General features: G+C 41.6%; 1 protein-coding gene across 2 annotated transcripts; it reads left to right on the forward strand.

The window, feature by feature from the left end:
- On the forward strand, window positions 1-25,043 carry LOC308234551 (cytochrome P450 2C21-like). 2 transcript variants are annotated; one of them, XM_080642471.1, is made up of 10 exons: window positions 1-194; window positions 925-1,024; window positions 4,755-4,917; window positions 6,309-6,458; window positions 15,710-15,870; window positions 16,648-16,824; window positions 17,778-17,919; window positions 19,960-20,147; window positions 20,993-21,134; window positions 23,661-25,043. In XM_080642471.1, the coding sequence occupies exons 1-10, from the start codon at window positions 151-153 to the stop codon at window positions 23,840-23,842; spliced, it is 1,449 nt and encodes a 482-aa protein (XP_080498597.1). In that variant the 5' UTR covers window positions 1-150; the 3' UTR covers window positions 23,843-25,043. The 2 variants fall into 2 exon arrangements, with proteins under 2 accessions (XP_080498597.1, XP_080498596.1); XM_080642470.1 differs by lacking the exon at window positions 1-194 and having other exon boundaries at window positions 768-1,024.
- Window positions 25,044-25,637: the final 594 nt, after the last annotated feature.

A 25,637-nucleotide genomic window follows, 5' to 3' on the forward strand; every position in this document is an offset into this window, starting at 1 on the left:
GTGGTCATTCGACCGGGAGTTCGACCAGGAGACCGGGAGTTCGACCACTCGCTATGATGTGCGCTGACCACCAGGGGATGGTGTGGAACATGGTGGGTGTTGGCCACGCAGCGCTGGCAGGGGGAAGCAGTGGAGGCACTGCCGGCCCCTATGGGCCCCAACCAGAGTGGGACCATGGCGGGATGGTGGAGCAGGTGAGCAGGTGGCGCCAGGCCAAGGCGGGTGCGAGCAGGGGCCCAATCACCTTGCTGATTGCCCTGCAGATGGTAACCAGGGGCGGCCGCAGGGGGCGGGGCTGCTGCTTGGCTTCCAGGCACTGAAGGAGCTGGGCAGGGAGCCCCACGGGCAGGATGGTGGAGCAGGTGAAGGGGCAGCGCCAGGCCAAAGCAGAGTGCAAGGTGGGGCTGCGGGGGTGCGAGCTGGGGCTGTGAGGCTGGGGGCCCGATCTCCACAAGCCAGCCTGAGGGACCCCACCCATGCACAAATTCATGCACTGGGCCTCCAGTTGGTTAATAAACATAAATTTCAGGTGTACAACTTTAAAATAATACAACATCTGTATAGTGTGTGTTCACCACCAAAAATCTAGTCTCCTTCCATCACCCTATATTTGCCCCCTTTACCTTCCTAGTCCTCCCTTTACCCTCCTGGTAATCACAACTCTGTTGTCTGTATCTGTGAGTTTGTTTTCTTGTTTCGGTGTACTCGCTACCAGCAGGCCAAAGGACACTGAAGATAAAACAATATTTACCCAAAAGTTCAGAGACGTAGTGCATGTTGGGAGATGAGTTTGCACTTAGCATTTACAAGACCTTTGGGTTATAAACTTTCAATTGCGTTTATGCGAAGCGCAACAATGGATCTCTTCACAGTCCTGGTGATTTGTCTTTCTTGTTTGATTGTCCTTTTTCTATGGAACCGAAGCTATGCCCAAGGGAAGCTGCCACCTGGCCCCACTCCTCTCCCAGTCGTTGGCAATATTCTGCAGATAAATATGAAAAACTTCAACGAATCCTTAAGGAAGGTTAAGTATGATTAATTTTCTTCCAGTTGTTTGCAATGAGTAAATAAGACAGTCCTAGATCTAAGTAAAATATGGTCCCAGACACCATATGTTAAAGAAGTGGTTTTAAAGGGAAGTGTCCATTGGACACCCAGATATAATTTTATTTTTTACATTTAATTAAATTTACTGGGGTAACATTGATTAATAACATTTTACAGGCTTCAGGTTTTCAAACCTATTAATATGTCATCTACATATTGCATTGTGTGCACACCATCCCAAGTCTTGTCTCCTTCCTTCACCATATAGTTCACCCTTCTGTCCTCTTCCTCCTCCCCTCAGCCCTCCTTCCCTTTTGGTAAACCACCATACTGTTTGTGTCGATGAGCTTGTTTGTTTATTTGTTTGTTGCTTTCTGCTTTATATTCCACATATGAGTGAAATCGTGTAGTCCTTGTCCTTTTTTGCCAGACATGATTTTAAGTGGGGTACAGCTAGATGGTGGCCAGAAGGGAGTGAGATCCATGAGGTGATTGTTGACATTGCCAAAAGGAGGAATTTCCTGAACATATTGTGACGTAGGTCCTCTTTCTAGTAATAATTCTACTGGCAATGAAACTACCTTCAATTTTTAAAAAATCCACTGATTTATAGAGTCCCAGCACTTAACATTTGTCTAAAAGCACACACAGAGGTGAAGTTAAGGAACTAATTAAAGGTTCAGGAACTTCCTCGGTTTCTATTATGTTTGCTCAGTGAATGAGTGAATAACTGCTCTACGCTTAGCTATTTATATAGCTGTAGCTCTCTAAGTCTTGAAGGGATCGTCTGAAATCGGTCTCCCCTGAGACAGCTGGTTACCAGGGCTCACCCCTGGCAGCTCCTTCCAGTGTTTTGGGCTGGATTCGAAGGGATTGTGTGGGCACCTCAGCACATCCATTTGTTATCTTACAACCTTAGGCAAGTTTTAAAAATCTCTCTGAGCTTCAATTTCCATTTCTTTAAAAGGTGAATAATAATTCTTTTGCACAAGTTATTAGTATAGCATGCATTCAACAAGTTATTGAAGGCCTGCTTTGACTAGGCACTATGTTAGGTGCTAGGGATTCCCCAGCCCCACCCCCAGTATTATTTTGTATTAGTTCCAAGTGTACAGCAGAATGACTTGACAGTCATACATTTAACAGTGTTCCCCCTGATATTTCCAGTACCCTCCTGGCACCACACATAGTTATTGTAATATTATTGACTATATTGCCTATGCTCTACTTTACATCCCCGTGACGATTTTGTAACTACCAATGTGTACTTCTTAATCCCTTCACCTCTTTCACCCAGTCTCCCAACCCCTCCCTCCTCTAGCAACCACCAGCTGGTCTCTGTGTCTATGAATCTGTTTCAATTTTGTTTGTTTATTTTGTTCTTTAGATTCCACATATAAGTGAACTCATATGGTATTTATCTTTCTCTGACTGACTTAGTTCACTTACTATAACACCCTCTAGGTCCATCTATGCTGTCGCAAACAGTAAAAGTTTAGTCTTTTTTATGTGTGCTGGGGATTTTCAGTGGTGAATGGAAAAAAAAGATCCTAGCGTTATGCAATTTACAATCCAGAGGGTAGGCATGTCATTATGATATCATAATGCAAATAAGTATATGATTATAAACCATGTAGCATGGACCCAGTAGAAAGAGGCCATGTAGCTTGGAGGACTAAGGGAGGGAGGAGCAGTCAGCAAAGGGCTCTCTGAGGAATTGAATTTGGAGCTGAGCTCTAAAGAAAGATTAGGCATTAACCAGACAAAAACCAGATAAAAGTTTGTCCCAGGCTTTTTCAATCTGGAGAAGACTTCCTTGTTAGAGTCTGAAAAGGGACCAGTTTAGTTGTAGTCCAGAGAGTAAATAAAAACATGGCGTGAGGTGAGATTGGAGAGGTCAGCAGGGTCCAGAGCATGCAGGTCTTACACAAGGATTTTAAGAATATTGGTTTTTAGCCTGACTGGCATGGCTCAGTGGTTGAGCGTAGACCTATGAACCAGGAGGTCACGGTTTGATTCCTGGCCAGGGCACATGCCCTGGTTTCAGGCTTGATCCCAAGTGGGGAGCATGCAGGAGGCAGCCTATCAGTGATTCTCTCTCATCATTGATGTTTCTATCTCTCTCTCCCTCTCCCTTCTTCTCTGAAATCAATAAAAATATATTTTAAATAATTTAAAAAAGAATGTTGGTCTTTAGCACAAGAACAATGTGATACCATGAACGTGCTCACAGGACTGTCATGTCAACATTTGCCATGTGAAAACATCATTCTGGAGAAGGAATTGGAGAATGAGTTGTATATGGAGAATGAATTATAAGGTAGCAGGACTCAAACATTGGACTATTGGAAAGTCCTATATCATTTAATATACTGAATAAGCTGCCATAAGAGAAAGACCCCAATAATGCAATGGCTTAAAGAAGACAAGAGTTTATTTCTGTCTATGATGTCGGAATGATTGCTGGTGGGCTGCCTCTCTTCTGTAAGGTCTTCAGAGAACCAGTTTTTCTCAATCTTGTTGATCATCCTGTGTCTCGAAGTTATTGTTTGCATTTTCGTGGTCACAGTGGGGCCATCTCCATGGGGTCACAGTGGGGTCAACCCATGAGTAGGGGGAGAAACGGAGAGCATGTGTGACCATTTATGCAACCGTGTAGGATTGACACGCATCACTCCTGCTAACATCAGTTCACAGCAGCCTAGTCACATGGCCACACAGAGGAGCTGGGAAAGGTCTGTATGGAGGCTGCCTTGTCCGGATGTAGTAATGAAACGTAGAGGTCTCTGGTGCCAAAGAGAAGATGTAGAAAACGGATAAGGGGCAACGATTATTTGTCTACACCTGGGGCAACATGAAGAAGCTTCCCTTAAACAGGAGAAACATATCAGTTATAACTATAGGAAGGAAGGAGAAATTTGGAGCAATTAGAGGCTTGGCAGAAAAAAAGTAATAAAATAATATGAATAAAATTTATGGCAGAGCTGAAACCGGTTTGGCTCAATGGATAGAGTGTCAGCCTGCGGACTGAAAGGTCCCAGGTTCGATTCCGGTCAAGGGCATGTACCTTGGTTGCGGGCACGTCCCCAGTAGAGGGGGTGTGCAGGAGGCAGCTGATCGATGTTTCTCTCTCATCGATGTTTCTAACTCTCTATCCCTCTCCCTTCCTCTCTGTAAAAAATCAATAAAATATATTTAAAAAAAAATTTATGGCAGAGTCACATAGTAGAAGCTGAATAAAGGATGACTATTGGTGGTGATAATATCAGCAATATTACTAATAATATGATGATAATTCCCATTTAAGCAATGTGAATTCTTAATAAGTTATTGGATCTAGAAGTTGGAATCTTTTATAATGAGTGAATGAATATTAAAACGTCTTTGGTAAGATTAAGAATATTTCTCTCACTCATCTACTTTTTTAGTTTTTTGTTTGTTAATCCTCACCTGAGGATATTTTTTCTATTGCTTTTTAGAGAGAGTGGAGGGAGGGGGAGAGAGAGAGAGTGAAACATCAATGTGTCTAATTGGTAGCCTCTGCACGCATGGATGAGCCTGCAACCAAGGTACGTTCCCTTGATCAGAATCAAACCTGGGACCCTTCAGTCTGAGGGCTGACACTCTAACCACTGAGCAAAACGGGCTAGGGCTACATTTTCAGTTTTGAGTTCTCACTCTTCTCACGTCTCCTCTTTGTTTCCCAGCTGGCGGAGGTCTACGGCCCGGTGTTCACTGTGTACTTGGGCATGCAGCCCACGGTGGTGCTGCACGGGTACGCCGCCGTGAAGGAAGCCCTGATCGACCGGGGCGAGGAGTTTGCTGGCAGAGGCAGCTTCCCAGTGATAGACTACCTCTCCCGGGGCTTAGGTGTGCTTCCGTGTGGGGATCGGGTGTGCTTCCGTGTGGGGATCGGGTGTGCTTCCGTGTGGGGATTAGGCATGCTTCCGTGTGGGGAATGTGTGTGGATTTGCAAGTTGCCAAGATTCCAAATAGGCGAAGGAACTGAGAAACTTTAAGCATGTATAGAAATTTATGGAAATATCATGATTCCAACATTTTCTGTAAAGGACAATTAATCCATATTTAAAATGATGAAGGCATCACAATATCTCCATAAAACGATAATTTCAATGAAAACCAACTCACTGCAATGTTCTATTTGTGACTAAGCCATGTTTGTTTTAAATTATGGCCTGCTAAGAATGAGAAGAGAGGGAAGAAATTGACTAAATTATTTTATTCACCAAACATTTTGCTTTCTGTCCTGAGTCATGGTTGCCAAGAGATTATTTTAGAAAACGTGTATAGTATTCATGGAACCAACATAAATTTGGAATACTTCCAACCTTACCTTTAATCTTCTCATCTAAAAAGGATAAGAAATATTTGAATTCAATAGAATACAAAGCATAAAGCACAAATATGCTCTAAAAAGATGGAGAAACACATAGAAAGGGTTGAAATTGATATTAGAAAAAGCTTTTCAATTTAAGGACTTGAACTGTCTTCCATTTGTTTTTGGAGCCGGACTTAAAACTGCCCATTCCTCAGGAGGGTCACTGGGTTCCAGAAAAGAGATAAGGCCTGAATGGGGTTCTTCCCTCCTCTGAATTGTTCTCGAAGATCTTCTTGGACAAGTTTCCTGCAAGCGTTATTTTTCCTCTCTGGTCCTGTCTTGACTCTGGAAGTCTAATGTTGAAGTTCCTTGGTGTTAAGACACATTTCATGTAAGGTATTTCACAAAGAGAGGGAAAATGTTAAAATTCGAAGGCCTATGGCTGCGTCCCTTATCTGAGGAAGAGATTTTCATGAGCTTCCTCCCAATGCATCAGAGTTGTCTCTCCTTCCAGGAATTGGCTCCATTTTCACTCACCATGCACAGAAGTTGGCCCTGAACATTTAATCGATTACTTGGGCTCACCATGATTTATTAGCTGTGTGATTAAGGCGTAAGCATTTTGCCTCCATGATCTTCAGCCTTCTTATCAGTTAAATGGGGACAAAAACTGGTTCACAGAGTTACTGCAAAGTTTAGAGGAGTTCATGGATGAAGAAGAGTTTAGCAAGATGTCAAGCCAAGAGTCTTGACAGTGAGCGTAGGCTGTGGTAAGAGAGAAGGCAGGCGAACAGGGCGCAGTGGGAATTCAGATATTTACATTTCTGCTTAAGTGACATTATCATTTTCTGAGATAAAGACTGTCAGCTAGGATTCATGAAAACGGAAGTTACCCTTTTTTATTTACTTTTTGTCCCGATAGGAATTGTTTTCAGCAATGGAGAAAGATGGAAGCACACCCGGCGTTTCTCCCTCATGGTTTTGCGGAACATGGGGATGGGCAAGAAGACCATTGAAGACAGAATTCGAGAGGAAGCCTTGTGTCTGGTGGAAGCTCTAAAGAAAACCAATGGTGTGTATTTGTGTAATTGACAGGAGTAGTTTGGGTGATGCTGTTACAGATAGACTGCAGAGATAGGGTGGCTCAAGTATGGCAGAAGCTCACTTTTTGCTCACGTACCAGTAGGAAGAGGGAAGAGGTTGGCTTTTTCAGGCTCTTTGAGTACCAGGTCGATAGGGGCTTAGAAAGCTTCCCCATGTGGCTTCCAGTGTCACCCAGGATTCATCCCTCTTGTGGGAGTGGAAGGAGCAGAGAACAAGGAAAAGAGCCAATGGTGTTTTGGACGAGCCAGGCATGGCAGCGGTACACAAAGCTTCTTCTCTTCCATGAGCTACTTCCAGGGCTACTAGTACACCCCTTCTAAGAACTGGAAAATGGCTGTCTGTGGGCCCCGGAAGAAGAGGAGAACTCGGATTTTGGCAATCAGCTAGTAGTTTTAGCCACAATAACTTGAAAAACTAGGTAATTTCTCTAGTAGCTTCTTGAGAACCCTTGCAAATATTTCATAATATATGTACATCAAGTCGTTATGCTATGCACATTAAACATACAGTGCTGAATGTCAATTATATCTCAGTGAAACAAAAAAAAGCACTGGTGGTTCAGGGGTAGAATTTATATCCAAACCTTGCAATGCACAGGGCTGCCTCACGGCTCACGCAGGAGTGTAGGTGGGAAGGGAGGCTTTCTGGGAAGGGGTGGTGGCTCCTAAGCAGACCCCAGAATGGCCTGACAGAGGAGGGAAAGGACACTGGGGTGAGGTTTCTATGGTGGTTAGGGGGCGAAGGAGGTGGGGTTTCCCGTGCCCACCAGGGCTTGTGTGGTTAAACACCCTGCTTGTGCCAAAGAAAGGAACACCTGAGCTTTTAAAAATCAGTTTGTCCAGATGTGAGCAGAGGAAGAAAAGGTAAGGCTTAAAGCTGTCAGCAGCCCAATACCAAAGAATGGAGTCATATTCTTTATTACATATTACATAGAAAGCCTGTTTGCTATACTATAACATTGTGTTTCAAATACCGGAATGTAACTCCAATTTCTCTCATAAATCATCTCTTCTACAAGAAAAGCACACCCAAGAGTGGAGGAAGATGGCTGCCGACGGGAAGGCAGACTGCAAGATAGTGTGTGAATGAGAAAACAAAGGGAGAGTGTGTGGTCACACAGGGAGTGTTTGTTGGTGAGTTGAGGGACAGCTATACTCCAGGAGACTGTGGGGGACTGCTGGACGGGGCTCCCCTGACCAGGCAGCCCCCACTGCTGCTGGTTTCCCTCCTGGAGCGACCGGCTTGGACGCGGAGACCACGCCATCTTGAAGGGGAAAGTGGATGTTAGCGGACGCCTGAAAAGCCAGGGGAATCTACAACTACAGCACCCACCAAATAGCTGCGAACCCAAGAACACCACATCAGTCCCCAAGTGGTGCAAGCACGTGGATTCAGAGGAGCTCTACACTCCCTCATGGAAAGGTCAGATTTCGCCTGGGATAAGGTGAGGTCTGCGATCCCAGCAGGAGAGAGAAACGCGTATGCGGGAGCTGGAGGACCGGGGGAAGTCTGCGCCTAGAAAAATCCATGGCTGTTGGGGCTGGCGTGATCCGTGAATGTGGAAGGGGGTCTGCAGAGCTGCTTACAGAAGGGAACTCTAAAAAGCAACCAATTTTGATCTGGGCGCAAAAGGACAGCCTAAAAATTTTAAAAATATGCTGGCTGCTTAGACCCAAGGGGAAAAAAGACTGCACAGACTTGCGTGCAGCCTGGAGTTCACACACTTACTCTGGCTCTTTTTTTTTTCCTCTTTAAATCCTTGCTTCTGATTACTAAGCCCAATACATAGGATCACCCAATTGGGGACACCCTAAGAGACTGCAGGGGAAAGTTGTTTTTCTGGAACCTGGGGATCAGAGCGGGGAATAACCATCAGAGATCCAGCTCTGGGGCAACCCACTCCCCCAAACTGGTATTAAGTGCCACAGAGAAAACAAAACCTAAACACTAGCTAGAGAGGACCTATAGACCTGGAGGTCAATCCAGAAACACTGCCAACCAGGGGTTGAATCACAAATTGACTCTTGTGTAAACACAAATAAAGGAATAGAAGAAATAAGGACATACTGCCTGCTTAAAAATCAGGACTGGCCCTAACCGGTTTGGCTCAGTGGATAGAGCATCAGCCTGCGGACTCAAAGGTCACAGGTTTGATTCTGGTCAAGGGCATGTACCTTGGTTGCGGGCACATCCCCAGTAGGAGGTGTGCAGGAGGCAGCTGATTGATGTTTCTCTCTCATCAATGTTTCTAACTTTCTCTCCCTATCCCTTCCTCTCTGTAAAAAATCAATAAAATGTATTTAAAAAAAAAAATTAGGACTGGCTTATAACACTAAAGAGCAGTGGAATGCAGGGAACTTCAATAGTGCCCTGACTAGGAAATAGGCATGCCAAACAGAACAGTAGAGGAAGTGAATGACCTTCACTACTGCTCATTTTTATTTTTTTCATCTTTTACTTAAGAAACTAAATTTTTTTCTTTTTTCCTCACTTGCTTTTACCTTTTTAATTACTACATTTTTATTTTCAATCAGTATTATTACTACCTATTTTACCTTTTTTTAAAAATATATTTTATTGATTTTTTACAGAGAGGAAGAGAGGAAGGGAGAGGGATAGAGAGTCAGAAACATCGACGAGAGAGAAACATCGATCAGCTGCCTCCTGCACGCCCCCCACTGGGGATGTGCCTGCAACCAAGGTACATGCCCCCGACCAGAATCGAACCTGGGACCCCTGAGTCCGCAGGCCGACGCTCTATCCACTGAGCCAAACCGGTTTTGGCTTACCTTTTTTTTTTAAAGTGTCATTTTATTTTCTCTTTATTTTACTTTGGTATTAGTGTTCTACATTCTATTTTCATCTTTCCTTTAGCATCATTTTACTCTATCTCAACTCTCTTCCTCACTTTTCCCCTTTTGTTGTCCTGTTTCTCTTACCCTATTCCTGCTTTAGATTTTCCCTATTCCTTCTTTTTACCCCCTGTTAAAATTTCACCCTACTTATATATCTAATTTCCAATCCCCTGCTCCAAGTCCATATACAACTCTCCTCTTTCTTCACTATCCAAAATTTTTTTCTCTCTGTGCTTTTGTTGTTGTCTGCTTGATTGTTGATTATATCGATTTTTTATGCTTATTTGTGAGATTGTTTTGCTTTTTCTTTTTTTTTTTGTTTTGTTTTTGTTTGTTTTTTGCTTCTGTTTTTCCTTGCCTCACTCAATATTAGTTGTTGTTTGTAGTTTGCATTCATCTCCAGGTACTTGTTGCTGGCAAGTGTTGGGATTAGGGGCTGTTCTATTGGAGTTTTCTCCCCATATATATATACTTTTTTCCCCTCTTCTTTCTTATTCTCTCTTTTTTTTTCTCTTACTTTTTTTTCCTTTACCCAATTTCATTTTTGCACTCCTTTTTTTCCCTCTCTTCTCCTTTCTCTCCTATCCTCTAATTTGCCTTTCTCTGGTGGTCACCTTTATTTGGGGTTATTAATATCGTGAATACATTTGGTTGTGTTCAGTGCCTGTGCGTTGTACCTGGTTGTGTTGTATTTTGTGCCTTTAAATAAACACAGGAGAGAGAGAACTACATAACCAGACACCCGGAGAAGAGAGACCATGGGGAGACAAAGACACAGCCCGCATATGAAAGAAAAGCAGGCATCACCAGAAAAGGACATAAACGAAGTGGAGGCAAGCAACCTGTCAGAGAAAGAATTCACAGAAATGGTCATAAGGTGGATGAAAAGAATGGAAGACAAATTTGACAATATGTGTAAGAATCAAGAGGAAATGAAGAAGAACCAAGAAGAAATGAAAAATGACATCACTGCTGTAAAGAACTCAATAAAAAGCATCAAGAGTAGACTAGAAGAAGCAGAGGACCGCATCAGTGAGCTAGAAGACAAGGTAGGAGAAAATACCCAAGTAGAGCAGCTTCTAGAAAAAAAATTAAAAAGCAGGAAGAGAGCCTAAGGGAACTTTGGGACAACATGAAACAAAACAACATCTGCATAATAGGGGTTCCAGAAGGAGAGGAAACTGAGCAAGGAATGGAAAACCTGTTTGAAGAAATAATGACAGAAAACTTCCCTGATATAGGGAAGAAAAAACCCACACAAATCCAAGAAGCTCAAAGAGTCCCAAGCAAAATGAACCCCAAAAGACCGACGCCAAGGCACATTATAATTAAATTGGCAAACACCAATGACAAAGTAAGAATCTTAAAAGCGGCCAGAGAGAGACAGAAAGTTACCTACAAAGGATCCCCCATCAGACTAGTGACTGATTTCTCAACGGAAACACATCAAGCCAGAAGGGAATGGAATGAAATATACAAAGTCATGCAAAGGAAGGGTCTGAATCCAAAAATACTGTACCCAGCAAGGCTATCAATCAAAATTGAAGGTGAAATCAGGAGCTTCACAGACAAAAAAGGACTAAGGGAATTTATTATCACCAAACCAGCAATGCAAGAAATGCTAAAGGGTCTGCTGTAAAAAAAAAGAAATAGGAAGTAAAGAAGGAACTCAGGGGTAAAGAATAAAAATGGCGACAAATAAGTACCTATCAATAATAACTTTAAATGTAAATGGATTAAATGCCCCAAAAGATATAAGGTAACGGATTTGTTAAGAAAACACGACCCATATATCTGCTGTCTACAAGAAACCCACCTCAGAAAAAAAGACGCACACAGACTGAGGGTGAAGGGATGGAAAAAGGTTTTTCAGGCGAATAGAAATGAAAAGAAAGCTGGGGTAGCAATACTTATATCTAACAAATTAGATCTCAAAGTAAAGGACATAACAAGAGATAAGGAAGGCCACTTCATAATACTAAAGGGAGCAATCCAACAAGAAGAAATAACTCTGGTAAACATATACACACCCAATACAGGAGCACCCAAATACATAAAAAAAAACTCCTGGAGGATATCAAGGGAGAGATTGACAGCAATACAACCATAGTAGGAGACTTTAGTACCCCACTATCACCATTGGACAAATCCTCTAAACAAATAATCAGCAAAGAAACATCAATCCTAAATGACTCACTATACCAGATGGAATTAATTGACATCTTCAGAACATTTCACCCCAAATCCACAGAATATACATTCTTCTCAAGTGCACATGGGTCATTTTCAAAGATAGACAATATATTGGGTCACAGGCAAAGTCTCTTCAAATTCAAGAAGATAGAAATCATATCAAGCATCTTCTCAGATCACAGTGGCATAAAACTGGAAATCAACTACAATACAGACAATCCAAAAAAATCAAACACATGGAGACTAAATAGCATGCTATTAAACAATGACTGGGTTACCAGAGAGATCAAAGAAGAAATGAAAAACATCATGGCAACAAACGACAATGAAAACACAACAATCCAAAATCTATGGGACACAGTGAAAGCAGTCTTAAGAGGGAAGTTCATAGCTCTGCAAGCCTACTGCAAAAAACAAGAAACAATGGCAATAAATTACCTAACCCTACAACTCAAAGAGTTAGAAAGAGAGCAACAAGAAAAGCCCAGTGTAAGCAGAAGGAAGGAAATAATAAAAATCAGAGCAGAGATAAACGACATAGAGACCAAAAAAACAATACAAAAAATCAACAAAACCAAGAGCTGGTTCTTTGAAAGGATAAACAAGATTGATGAACCTCTAGCCAGGCTCACCAAGAAGCAAAGAGAGAGGACCCAAATAAACAAAATCAGAAATGAAAGAGGAGATATTACAACAGATCCCGCCGAAATACAAAGGATTGTTAAAAAATACTATGAACAACTCTATTCCAACAGACTGGACAACCTGGAGGAAATGGACATATTCCTAGAAAAATATAACCTTCCAAAACTCAATCAGGAAGAATCTAAACATCTTTCTAGGCCAATAACTATGGAAGAAATTGAAGCAGTCATCAAAAAGCTTCCAGCAAACTAAAGCCTGGGGCCAGACGGCTTCACAGGGGAGTTTTACCAAACATTAAAGAAGAACTAAAACCTATCCTCAGACTATTCCAAACAATTCAAGAGGAAGGAACACTTCCAAGCTCATTCTATGAAGCCAGCATCACCCTAATACCAAAACCAGATAAAGACAACACAATGAAAGAGAATTACAAGCCAATATCCCTCATGAACATAGATGCCAAAATCCTCAACAAAATTCTAGCAAATTGGATCCAGCAGTACATCAGAAAGATCATACACCATGACGAAGTAGGATTTATCCCAGGAATGCAAGGATGGTACAATATCTGCAAATCAATTAATGTGATACATCACATAAACAAATTGAGAGATAAAAATCACATAGTCATATCAATTGATGCAGAAAAAGCATTTGACAAAATCCAACACCCTTTCTTGATAAAAACTCTCAGCAAGGTGGGAATAGAAGGATCATACCTCAACATAATAAAAGCCATATATGAAAAATCCACAGCCAACATCATACTCAATGAACAAAAACTAAAACCATTTCCCCTAAGAACAGGAACAAGACAGGGATGCCCACTCTTACTACTCCTGTTCGACATAGTACTGGAAGTATTAGCCATTGCAACTAGACAAGAAGAAGAGATAAAAGGCATCCAAATTGGAAAAGAAGAAGTAAAGCTGTCCTTATTTGCAGATGACATGATACTGTACATAAAAAACCCGAAAGACTCCATCAAAAAACTAATAGACTTTATAAATGAATTCGGCAATGTAGCAGGATACAAAATTAACACCAAGAAATCTTTGGCATTTCTATACACCAATAGTGAACTTACAGAAAGAGAGACTAAAAAAGCAATCCCATTTACCATTGCACCAAAAAAACTTAAGATACCTAGGAATAAACTTAACTAAGGAGGTAAAAGACCTATATGCGGAAAACTACAGGACACTGAAAAAAGAGATAGAGGAAGACGTAAACAGATGGAAGAACATACCATGTTCATGGATTGGTAGAATTAACATCATTAAAATGTCCATACTACCCAAAGCAATCTGTAGATTCAATGCACTCCCCATTAAAATACCAACAGCATATTTCACAGACCTAGAAAGAACTCTCCAAAAATTCATCTGGAATAAAAAAAGACCCTGAACAGCCACAGCAATCCCGAGAAAGAAGAACAAAGTAGGTGGGATCTTAATGCCAGATTTCAAGCTGTATTACAAGTCCACTATTCTCAAAACAGCCTGGTACTGGCATAAGAACAGACATATAGACCAATGGAATAGAATAGAGAACCCAGAAATCGACCCAAACCACTATGCCCAATTAATATTTGACAAAGGAGGCATGAACATACAATGGAGTCAAGACAGTCTCTTCAATAAATGGTGTTGGGAAAATTGGACAGATACATGCAAAAAAAATGAACTAGACCACCAACTTACACCACACACAAAAATAAACTCAAAATGGATAAAGGACTTTAACATAAGACGGGAAACCATAAAAATACTAGAGGAATCCACAGACAGAGAAATCTCAGACATATGCCGAAGCAATTTCTCCACTGATACTGCTCCTAGGGCAATGGAAGATAAAGAGAAAATAAATAAATGGGACTACATCAAAATAAAAAGCTTTTGCACAGCAAAAGAAACCATCAACAAAACAACAAGAAAGCCCACTCTATGGGAGAACATATTTGCAAATGTTATCACTGATAAAGGTTTAATCTCCAACATCTACAAGGTACTTATACAACTTAATAAAAGGAAGATAAATGATCCAATAAAAAAATGGGCAACGGACCTAAATAGAATATTTTCGAAAGGAGAGAGAAGGAAGGCCAAGAGACATATGAAAACATGCTCAAAGTCACTAATTATCTGAGAGATTCAAATCAAAATGACAATGCGGTACCAACTCACACCTGTCAGAATGCCAATCATCAACAAATCAACAAAGGACAAGTGCTGATGAGGATGCGGAGAAAAAGGAACCCTCGTGCACTGCTGGTGGGAATGCAGACTGGTGCAGTCACTGTGGAAAACAGTATGGAGTTTCCTTAAAAAACTAAAAATAGAACTCCCATTTAACCCAATAATCCCTCTTCTAGGAATATATCCCAAGAAACTAGAAACACCAATCAGAAAGGATATATGCACCCCTATGTTCATAGCAGCACAATTCACCATTTGGAAGCAGCCTAAATGCCCATCAGCAGATGAGTGGATTAGAAAACTGTGGTACATCTACACAGTGGAATACTACGCTGCTATAAAAAGAAGGAATTCTTACCATTTGCAGCAGCTCGGATGGACCTGGAGAGCATTATGTTAAGTGAAATATGCCAGGCAATGAAAGAAAAATACCATGTGATCTCACTCATTTATGGAAAATAAAGAACATTATAATCTGATGAACAAAAAGATAGATACAGAGGCAGTAAAGCACCGAACAGACAGTCAAATTACAGCGGGAAAGCTGGGGAGTGTTGGGGAGGGAGGGAAATAGATCAACCACACCCGACTTTTTTAGCCGTGTTTTGTAAAGTAAGATTTCAAGGGTCCCCAGTCTCTTGATTTCCTAACTAGATTGCTCAGTCTCTTATGGGCATCAGGAAGCATCACATTATAGGCAAAATCTTACACCTTCAAAGAACGAACTCTTACTATTTGCGACTGCATGGATGGATGACCTAGAGGGTGTCATGCTGAGTGAAGTAAGTCAGTCAGAGAAAGACAAATACCATATGATTTCACCTATATGTGCAATCTAAAGAACCGTGTAAGTGAATAAACGAAAGAGAAACAGGTTCATAGACACAGAGAACAGACCGATGGCTGCCAGAGGGGAGGAGGTTGGGAGAGTGAATGAGAAAGGTGAAGGGATTGAGAAGTACAGATTGGAAGTTACAACATAGTCATGGGGATATAAAGTACAGCATAGGGACTGTAGTCAATAATACTGTAATAAATAAATAAAATTTAAAAGATCTTGTGAATTACCTCTTGTGGCTCTTATTTGGAGAATGCTGTAAATAGAAGAATACGTGAGAGGAATTAATAAACCGGGCTGGATTAGACAGTTGTGTTTGGGGAAACACAATACACTTTATTTTAGGCATGCTGCGTTCATGGTGAGGGTGGCAGGTCCAGGTAGTTCCTATGCTTAACCTTTGGAGTCAGCCTTGCTCGGTTATTTCACACGGTCTACTTAGGAGGCCGATGAACATTCTGCTCTAACTTGGAACTCCTGTTGTTTTCAGCTTCTCCCTGCGACCCTTCTCTCCTCCTGGGCTGTGCTCCCTGCAACGTGATCTGCTCTGTTATCTTCCAGAGCCGCTTTGAGTATAGCGATGAGAAGTTGCTGACCTTGCTACACTATTTTCATGAAAACTTCAGGATTGTAAGCACCTCCTGGATACAGGTAAACTCAAGGTTCTCTTTAAATGAGAAATAATTTTCTGACTAATCTATTGCTTATGCCTACCCCACCCCTCTGCCCTGTTTCAAAATGGCTGAAGTGATGTTTATCAAACTATCATTTGTAAGTAATTAGTGAGTTATCAAATCAACTCAGTGTGTTAAAATTAAATTTAAGACATGAAACATAGCAATAGAAAGAAAAATATTATATGAAACTGCATCAAAGGATAAGGTATTTTTTAGAAACTTTTTTCTATAGATGAAGAGGGTAATGATGTAAAATGTATGTATTTCTTGCTATAGGACACTGCCAGAAAATATTAGTAACCTCTGATATATAATCATTAACAATTAAAATTTTGTATGGATCATAAGGTTTTTCAATGTTTCACCTGGGAAGGACCCTGGAGAACAAAGAGTCAACTTCTCATTTTTTGGAACAGGAAACTATCACCCACAGATATGAAGCATATTCTGAAAGTAGCCTGACCAAGACAAAGCATGAGCTAGACCTAGAATTCACACTTCTTGATTCTCTATCGAGTTTGATACAAGCTACCAGCCCGAATAAATTGTTCCAGTGCCCATTAGGTCATGAAGGTGCTGGTTAAAGCAGAGTCAGTAAACTCCAGGATTGGGAATGGCCAAGTATGTTCTAGTGCAGGATGTACGCCTTATTCATCTTCACCTACTCAGCATATAGCAAAGTGTCTGGTACACAATAGAGGCCAATAAAAGTTTGGTGAGTAAATTAATGAGTTATTCTTTACTCTTTCAGCTCTACAATGCTTTCCCCTACTTAATACATCATCTCCCAGGAAATCATAATGAATTCTTTAAAAACTTTACTGAACAGAAAAAATTTATTTTGGAGCAAATAAAAGAACACCAGGAGTCTCTGGACATCAATAACCCTCGAGACTTTATTGACTACTTCATGATTAAAATGGAAAAGGTATCAATGACCCTGATTTGCAACTTCATCTTCTGTGAGTGATGTGGCTCGGATTAGTTCTGATCTTCTCAGTGAGACTAAAAAATAGAAGGATCATACCTCAACATGGGATATTAAATCAAAAGCTTCTTCCTAAGGATGTATTAATTGCTTGTGCAACCTCTTACTTGTGCAAATCATATTAGGTGTCTTTAGATAGTCCCAAATTCTCCTTAAAAATGACTTACATGATTAAAGCTGGATCTTTATTTGGAACAGGTTGAAATACATGCACACATACACACATTCACACAAACACATGCAAAGAAGCACACACATTCAAGATTAATGATAAACAACATATATCATTCATAAAATAAGTTCCATGAATGCAAGATGTAACATGTGAGGGAACACAGGGATGGATAGGCATCTAGAAAGATACTAGGAAATCTTCCCAGATTAGTTTTAGAGGAAACTCTGGCTCAGATGAACAGAGACGACAAAAATAGGTCCAGATGATCAAGTGTGGGGAGTCCTCAAAGAGGTTACTGAGGAACTGTCACTGTGTAACGACTGGTGACATTGGGAACAGTGATGCTGTAGGGGGCGGGTGGTTCTGGAGCTTGAATGCGAAATTTAGATGATGAAATAGACAATAAATACTAGAACTGACAGGGAGTAGCCATAATGACTTGATAAAAATTATGTTTGAAAGAACTGAATGGCTCTCGTGGGTGAGAAGGTGAAGCATCAGAAAGGACTTACTGAAAGTTTACAGCTCTGATTTTATTTAAACTGTTTGAAAGAATCCTAACAACTTATCTGACTTTACCTTTAGCTATTATACTCTCTAACGTCTGGCTTAATTGGTCAAATAAGCAAATTAAGCAAATAATGATGTTATATGGAGTTATGTATGGTATCTCAAAGGCTCTTTAATTTATCAAGTAATTCTAATTCTTAATTCCTAGGAAAAGCACAATAAACAGTCTGTGTTTACCATGGACAACTTGATCACTACTATATGGGATATGTTTAGTGCGGGGACGGAAACAACGACCACCACCCTGAAATATGGACTCCTGCTCCTGCTGAAGCACCCAGAGGTCACAGGTATGCTCTCAGATGTTGGGCAGGATAAAAAGTTCAGGTAGAGCCCTAACCGGTTTGGCTTAGTGGATGGAGCGTTGGCCTGCAGACTCAAGGGTCCCGGGTTCGATTCCAGTCGGGGGCATGTGCCTTGGTTGCGGGCACATCCCCAGTATGTGTGCAGGGGGCAGCTAATTGATGTTTCTCTCTCATCGATGTTTCTGACCCTCTCTCCCTCCCCCTTCCTCTCTGTAAAAAAATCAATAAAATATATTTTTAAAAATTTCAGGTAGAGCCCTAGCCGGTTTGACTCAGTGGATAGAGCATTGGCCTGTGAACTGAAGGGTCCCAGGTTCAATTCCGGTCAAGGGCACATGCCCGGGTTGTGGGCTCAATCCCCAATGGGGGACTTGCAGGAGGCAGCCAATCCATGATTCTCTCTCATTATGGATGTTTCTATCTCTCTCTCCCTCTTCCTTCCTCTCTGAAATCAATAAAAATATATTTTTAAAAATGTTCAGGTAGAAATGGGCCGGCAACACTATGACTATCCCACTCCTCATCTGCCTACACAATGTACAAGAAAATTTCCATCACTAACACATCTTCCTATCATTGGATGAATTACATTCAAATTAGATTATTACAAAAGGAGAAAAAACTATTTATTTTAAATATATGTTTATTGATCTTAGAGAGAGAGGAAGGGAGAGGTATAGAGAGATAGAAATGTCAATGATGAGAGAGACACATTGATTGGCTGCTACTGGGGATTGAGCCCACAACCTGGGCATGTGCCCTGACCAGGAATTGAACCATGACCTCCTGATTCATGGGTCGACTCTCAACCACTGAGCCACACCAGTTGGGTCAGAAAAATTTATTTAAATAGCAGCAGAGATTTGAAGGGCAGAGGTCACTGTCCTTCCTGCACTGGTGGAGTGTCCTCGATTTGTGTCAGACCGGCTCTTCATCTGTTTAAGGGAGACGATAATACTTCGTAACATTCAGAGTCTTTCCCACAAAGGAAAAGTTAACAAGCATTTGTTTTTAATTAATGAATAGTCTTACTTAAGCTATATATTATTAACATGATACCCTTTGTAGATAAAGGAAAAATATAATTCATTAACAACTACTTTCAGTAATCTTATTCAATTTCTAGGATTGTAGGCTTGGGAATGAGAAAGACCACATAATACCTGGATGTCCTTAAGAAATATATTGAGCCGAAACCGGTTTGGCTCAGTGGATAGAGCGTCGGCCTGCGGACTGAAGGGTCCCGGGTTCGATTCCGGTCAAGGGCATGTACCTTGGTTTCGGGCACATCCCCAGTGGGAGGTGTGCAGGAGGCAGCTGATCGATGTTTCTCTCTCATCGATGTTTCTAGCTCTCTATCCCTTTCCCTTCCTCTCTGTAAAATATCAATAAAATATATATTTAAAAAAAAAAAAAAGGAATATATTGACTTTTCTGAACCTGTTTCCTCATTTTTAAGATACACAAACTAATACCCAACACATAGTACTGTTTTTGAGAAATTTATAAAGTAATATAATAAATAGTGCAACATGCCTGTCAAATTTTGCATGCTAAATAAATGTTAAATTACTTTTTGCTCCTCTATGCAGAGCCAACTAAACATCTTATTTAATTGCTCTATTTATTAAACATTTACTTCACTGGCTAGTTCTTACCCCCTTGGAAGTTACGGATTTAATAAAACAAAAGCTTCATACACAAAGATTAAACTACATGGTTTGTAGTGAGCCTTCAAGATCCCAGACCCCTGAGTCTATCAAACAAAAATACACAAAGTAGAGAATCAGAGTTGAGAAATGAGTTTCACGGTACAGTTGTGTTTTACATGTACATGTATGGAAGTCTCTGCTGAGATTCCAATTTGCCAGGAGACTGAAATTCTGTTTATTTTTTCCCTTAAGGAGGTAGTAGCCATGAGTACTTTTCCCTTCTCCCCATCTCCCACCACAATGTAACCAAAATCAAGAAGATCATTTTAAAAGTCTTTTCATCTCACATAAATTCTGATTCCTACCTCGCCAGCTAAAGTCCAGGAAGAGATTGACCGTGTGGTCGGCAGAGAGCGGAGCCCTTGCATGCAGGACAGGAGCCGCATGCCCTACACGGATGCCGTGATCCACGAGATCCAGAGATACATTGACCTCGTCCCCAACAACCTGCCCCACGTGGTGAACCAGGACATTAAGTTCAGAGAATACTTTATTCCGAAGGTGAGATGTGTTTCATCTACATTTCTCCATAGGGACCTCAGGTTTCCATCCTCACTGTGGTTAGAATCACAGGCTGCCTAACTTCCTACAGGCATTGCACATTCCTGGCTCAGGCTCCTCACCCTCCGATGACACGCTCCCTTCCTTCTAGTTGGTGGACACTATTGTATAAAAGTAATCCTGCTTAGATTCCCACAGGGTTATCAGGACGCTCTGCCTGTCCCTTAACCCAGGCTGCTGTCCACTTACTGCTTCCCGGTGTATGTTTTATTGTTTTATTACCCTGATCACTGAGCCAGTCTCCTACACTCCCCCTGCCTCCTCAGCTATCTGTTTCACTTAGTGGTCAAAATCTTCATGAAAAAAAAAAAGCAACAAATCAAATGAAAGAGCATAGTGGTAGGAGGGGATTCGTACCAGTTTTTCATTCTGATTGGGAAATAAAGGGTTTTCAAGAATATGGCCAGGCAGGTAGAGTTTGAGGAAGACCTCATACTTGGTTTCAAAGAGAATGGGCTGTGTTTCCAGTGACACCAGCACTTTTAGACAATAGTGCAATTTCTGGAGGACAGTGCTCTCCAGGGAGCGTCCTTAGTTTCCTGAAAAGCAAGTGCTGGGGTCGGGCTACGAACGGAAGAGGATGGCCTTGGGGTCCATACTGGCATCATATGATTGAAGACCTGCTAGCCTCGGCCATTTATTTGTTCTGTGACATGAAGTGAATAAATCCTCCTTTTATTCCTCAATCTCCTCATCTATTAACTCAAAAGGAGTAGACAAGGGACTTTTTTCCAAGCTCAGTAACCTTCTTTATAATCCAGTTTATCTGTTTCTTTTTATATCAGGGCACAGCCATATTCACATCCCTGACTTCTCTCCTGCATGATGATAAAGAGTTTCCCAACCCAGACCAGTTTGATCCCGGCCACTTCCTGGATGAAAGTGGCAACTTTAAGAAGAGCGACTACTTCATGCCCTTTTCAGCAGGCAAGCAAGCTTCATTTTTTTCTCTATATTCAGGGGTCAAATGAGACGAGGAAGGGCTTCGCATGGGGGCTACGCTGGGCTGGACAAATTGTCATTTGCATAAGGCCAGAGGCACCACTCCCAAAGTCCAGGTTATTTCTCTTTGGATTGGAGGCTCCTCACTGAGTTCTGTCCCATAACCCACCACTGAAATTCCTAAGAGCTCCTCCTAGAAGTTCAATTCCACTAAGACATTCCTCCCCTTCCCTGAGAAGCCAGTTCATTCAATACACTTTACTAGGACCCTATATGTAGACTCATTTCAGATCCAAGGATTAAATGTGAATAAGAAACAGACCCTCTCTCTACGAAAGAGGAAGCCAAATTAATAGGCAGTGGTCTTTGAGGGGCTGTTGTGGGAGCCCAGGGGCCAGGGGCAGAGGGCAGAGTAGTTGGGGGGTAAGGGAAAGTTTCTTGCAGGAAGCATTTGAGTATCTTTCTTTAATTTGTCAGGGTCCTGGGAAAAAAAATAGGTGGCACACTCAAAAGGTCAACTAAAGAAAGTTGAATGAAAAGACTGTTTCAGAGGTGAGGGAGGGTTGAGGGAAGTGATGAGGTGTGCGAAGGTACTGAGGGACGAGCACCAGCAGAAAGACATTCCCATCCGAGGATGGAAGGAATGAGGGAAGGAGGCTGTTACTGGAACCCAAATAGATTTTTTTTGGTTAATCCTCACCGGAGGATATTTTTCCATTGATTTTTAGAGAGAATGGAAGAGATGGGGAGAGACAGAGAGAAACATCGATGTGAGAGACACATCGATTGGTTGCCTCCCACATGTGATCAGGGCCCGGGATTGAGCCTGCAACCCAGGTACATGCTCTTGATCAGAATCGAAGCCAGGGCCCTTCAGTCCGCAGGCTGACGCTCTATCCACTGAGCAAAACCAGCTAGGATCTTTAGCAGAAACAGGATGTCTCAACTGGAGATACATCTATAGGGGGAGGAGAACAGCCACTGGCTAACCTGTGGCCTGGCAGGGTGAGATTGAGGAAATGAATACTCTGGCTGTTGCAATACCAAGTCCTCTGAGTTTATTCAGAATCCAGAAGGAACTAACTTCAGGGTGTATGCAGTCCATAAAAATCAGCTTCCTCAACACAGAGCAAGCATAAAAGACAAACGCACACAGAATGGACCGAGAGGCAGGAGAAACAGAGAATATTCAGCACACTCCAATGGAGAAACAGCGGGAAGAGTAGGGGGCGAAGGGCCTTTCCTCTAAAAGTCACTGAAACAGAGGCAAAAATTGGAGATTGGCTCCTGATTAGATATCTAAGAAAATCACTTGGTCTCTTGGCAGCAAATTATGTGCAATTCCCAGAGATGATCCCAAAACAAGATACCACTATCCTCCTCCTCATCTTTCTTCCTGTGTAATGCACCTGCTGGAGATTTCTATTCACATCACAGGGCTTGCAGGCTTGTTTTTGACACTGTGGGTACCATTACAAGATTTAAGGCCTTACCTTAAGAGCGTATGTTCCAGACTGTGAGACATGAGAATAATTAGAATTTCGTGTGAAATGTGCTGTATTAGAAGCATTAGTGAGGGTTGAGGAAAACTGATGAGGGAGTGAATTACATATCCTGAGCATGTCAAAGAAGTTTGCATAGGATAAATGACCTCTGAGCTGGGTCCAGAAAGATGTGGAGAACATCAGCCGACAGAGCAGAGGGGAAGGCTGATCCGTTTGGAGGAATGGCTGGAATCTGAGATAGCACCTGAGATTGCCAGTCTGTTCGGGAATTAGTGAATGGTAGTGCTTGTGGCTAGTTGTGATGTTTCTTTTTATACTTGGCAATGGTAAGCTCCTGAAATTTTTTTGTTTTTTTTTTGTTTTTTTTTAAAATATATTTTATTGATTTTTTTACAGAGAGGAAGGAAGAGTGATAGATAGTCAGAAACATCGATGAGAGAGAAACATCGATCAGCTGCCTCTTGCACACCTCCCACTGGGGATGTGCCTGCAACCAAGTTACATGCCCTTGACCGGAATCGAACCTGGGACCTTTCAGTCCGCAGGCTGACGCTCTTCCACTGAGCCAAACCGGTTTTGGCAGCTCCTGAAATTTTGTAAAGCAGGCACATGAGAAGGTTAAGATTATCCTTTAGAATCCAATGAGGAGACACAAACCTATTATTGAGTCTTGGGTTGGAGGTAGATGGAAAAGTACAGTGTGTGTCTTATGTCATGGTGAATGAGTGAGAGAGAGTGTGTGTGTGTGTGTGTGTGTGTGTGTGTGTGTGTAGAAAGGTCTCAGCAAAGCCAATCCAACATGGGTGCACAGAAAAGATCTTTCACATAGCATGCACACAAAACATGCGCTGAGGAAATGAAGAAAACCAGGTTTCGATGTGAGTAGGAGAAGCCATAGTTTAATTTGGCTTTTATTAATGCATTTACTTACGTATTCGTCCCATCTTTTTAAGCCTCTTTGTGTGCTAAGTCAGAAATGCTTATTTAATTTATGTGTCATTTTTAGGAAAAAGAGTTTGTGTTGGAGAAGGCCTGGCCCGCATGGAGCTGTTTTTACTACTGACCCACATTTTGCAGCATTTCATCTTGAAACCTCTGGTTGATCCGAAGGACATTGACACCAGCCCAGTTGTCAGTGGGTTCGGCTCTGTACCGCCCTCCTATGAGCTTTGTTTTGTTCCCGTCTGAGGAAGGGGCAGGCTGCAGAACAAGACTCTCGCCTCATCTGAACGAGCCAGACGCACTCTGTTTGGTGTGTTAGCCGTTATCCACTTCTTTCGTAACAGGAGGAATAACATTCCCGAGCTCTGTCTCTTCTAATTTCCCCATCCTTTAAGAAATAAAACGATAGCCCTAACTGGTTTGGCTCAGTGGATAGAGTGTCGGCCTGTGGACCAAAGGGTCCCGGGTTCGATTCCGCTCAAGGGCATGTACCTTGGTTGCAGGCTCCTCCCCGGCCCAGGCCCTGGTCGGGGCTCATGCAGGAGGCAGCCAATCAACACGTTTCTCTCACATCGATGTTTCTCTCTGTCTTTCCCTCTCTCTTCCACTCTCCCTAAAAATCAATGGAGAAATATCCTCAGGTGAGGATTAACAAAACAAAACAAAAGAAATAAAGCTATAAAGCCTCTAGTGTGAGGCATAAGAGAAAGTCTTTATGACCTTGAACTCAGCAAAGTTTTTTCAAAAATGGGCCACAAAAAGTACTAATTATAAGAGATCGATAAACAGGTCTTTAGTTAAATTAGTATTTAAACTCCCACCTATTCATCAAAAGATACCATTTAAGATACTCGAAAGGCAAGGTACAGACTGGGAGAAATATTTCCAATGAATACATCCACAAAAGGACTTATATCCAGATTTCATAAAGAACTAAACACAACACAAAGACACCCAAGTATTTTTGGAATGGGCAACATGTTTGAATAGTCACTTCACAGAAGAGGATTTTCATGTGGTCAATAAACATGAGAAAAAGTCCTCAACTTTATTAGTTGTGGGGGGAATAAAAATTAAAACCACACTGAATTACTCATGTGTACCTACCATCTGCTAACATACATGTTCCAGGTGAGCAAGGATCTTTGTTTTGCTCACTAACAAATATCAATCGGCTGGAGTAGTGCCTGGCACATATTGGCTCAGTAAATATTTGATAAAATGAATGACTACTTGAATGAATGGGTGAATTTCTCTTTGAAGGTGGATTTGACCATGTCTGTTAAAATGTAAATGCAAATACCTGTCTTTCAAGCAATTCCACTTCTTATGCATTTATTTATGGCTATTGTTGAATGTGTCCCTTAATCGTATGGATGTGGACGTTCATTTCATGATTATTCATGATAGATTTGAAAAAAATTAAAGTGCTACTGGAGGTGGTAAGTACATTGTGGTGCATCTTTACAATATGCAGTAGGTAAAAACAATCTTCACAGTGACATAATTTTAAAGTATTTATGATGTGGTTGACTCTATTCTCATATGAAAAAAACATATTCAGTCCTTATAATTCAGGGAAATTGGTACAGTTTAATCCACCCCCATTTAACTGATATGGACACTGAGGCACAAACATGTTTACTAACATGCCCAAAATCACAAGGCCAGTAAGTGGTCCAGACTTTCGTAAAACCAAGTCTAAAGAACACAATATCTCTCAGCTGGCCCTTCTCCATCTGGATTCCAGTGCCTGTGTGGGTACCAGAACCCACAAATAATAGCTCATGTTTTTAGCGTTTGACAGCATGCTCTGCCTGAATCATCTCATGTGATCCTCACAACAGCCTTCGGATGTCAGGACAGCTACCATCCCCATTTCAGAGATGAGAAGAGTGAGGCACACCAAGGTGAAATATCCCACCCAAGGACACTTAGTTTGTAAGTGGCAGAGACAGGACTTGCACCCTGACCATCTGACTTCAGAAGCCACATCTTAATCAACAAGCTACACTGTCTTTCAGAATATACTTAAGGAATG

Source organism: Plecotus auritus (assembly GCF_963455305.1).
Source record: "Plecotus auritus genome assembly, chromosome: 9".
NCBI classification, from domain to species: domain Eukaryota; kingdom Metazoa; phylum Chordata; class Mammalia; order Chiroptera; family Vespertilionidae; genus Plecotus; species Plecotus auritus.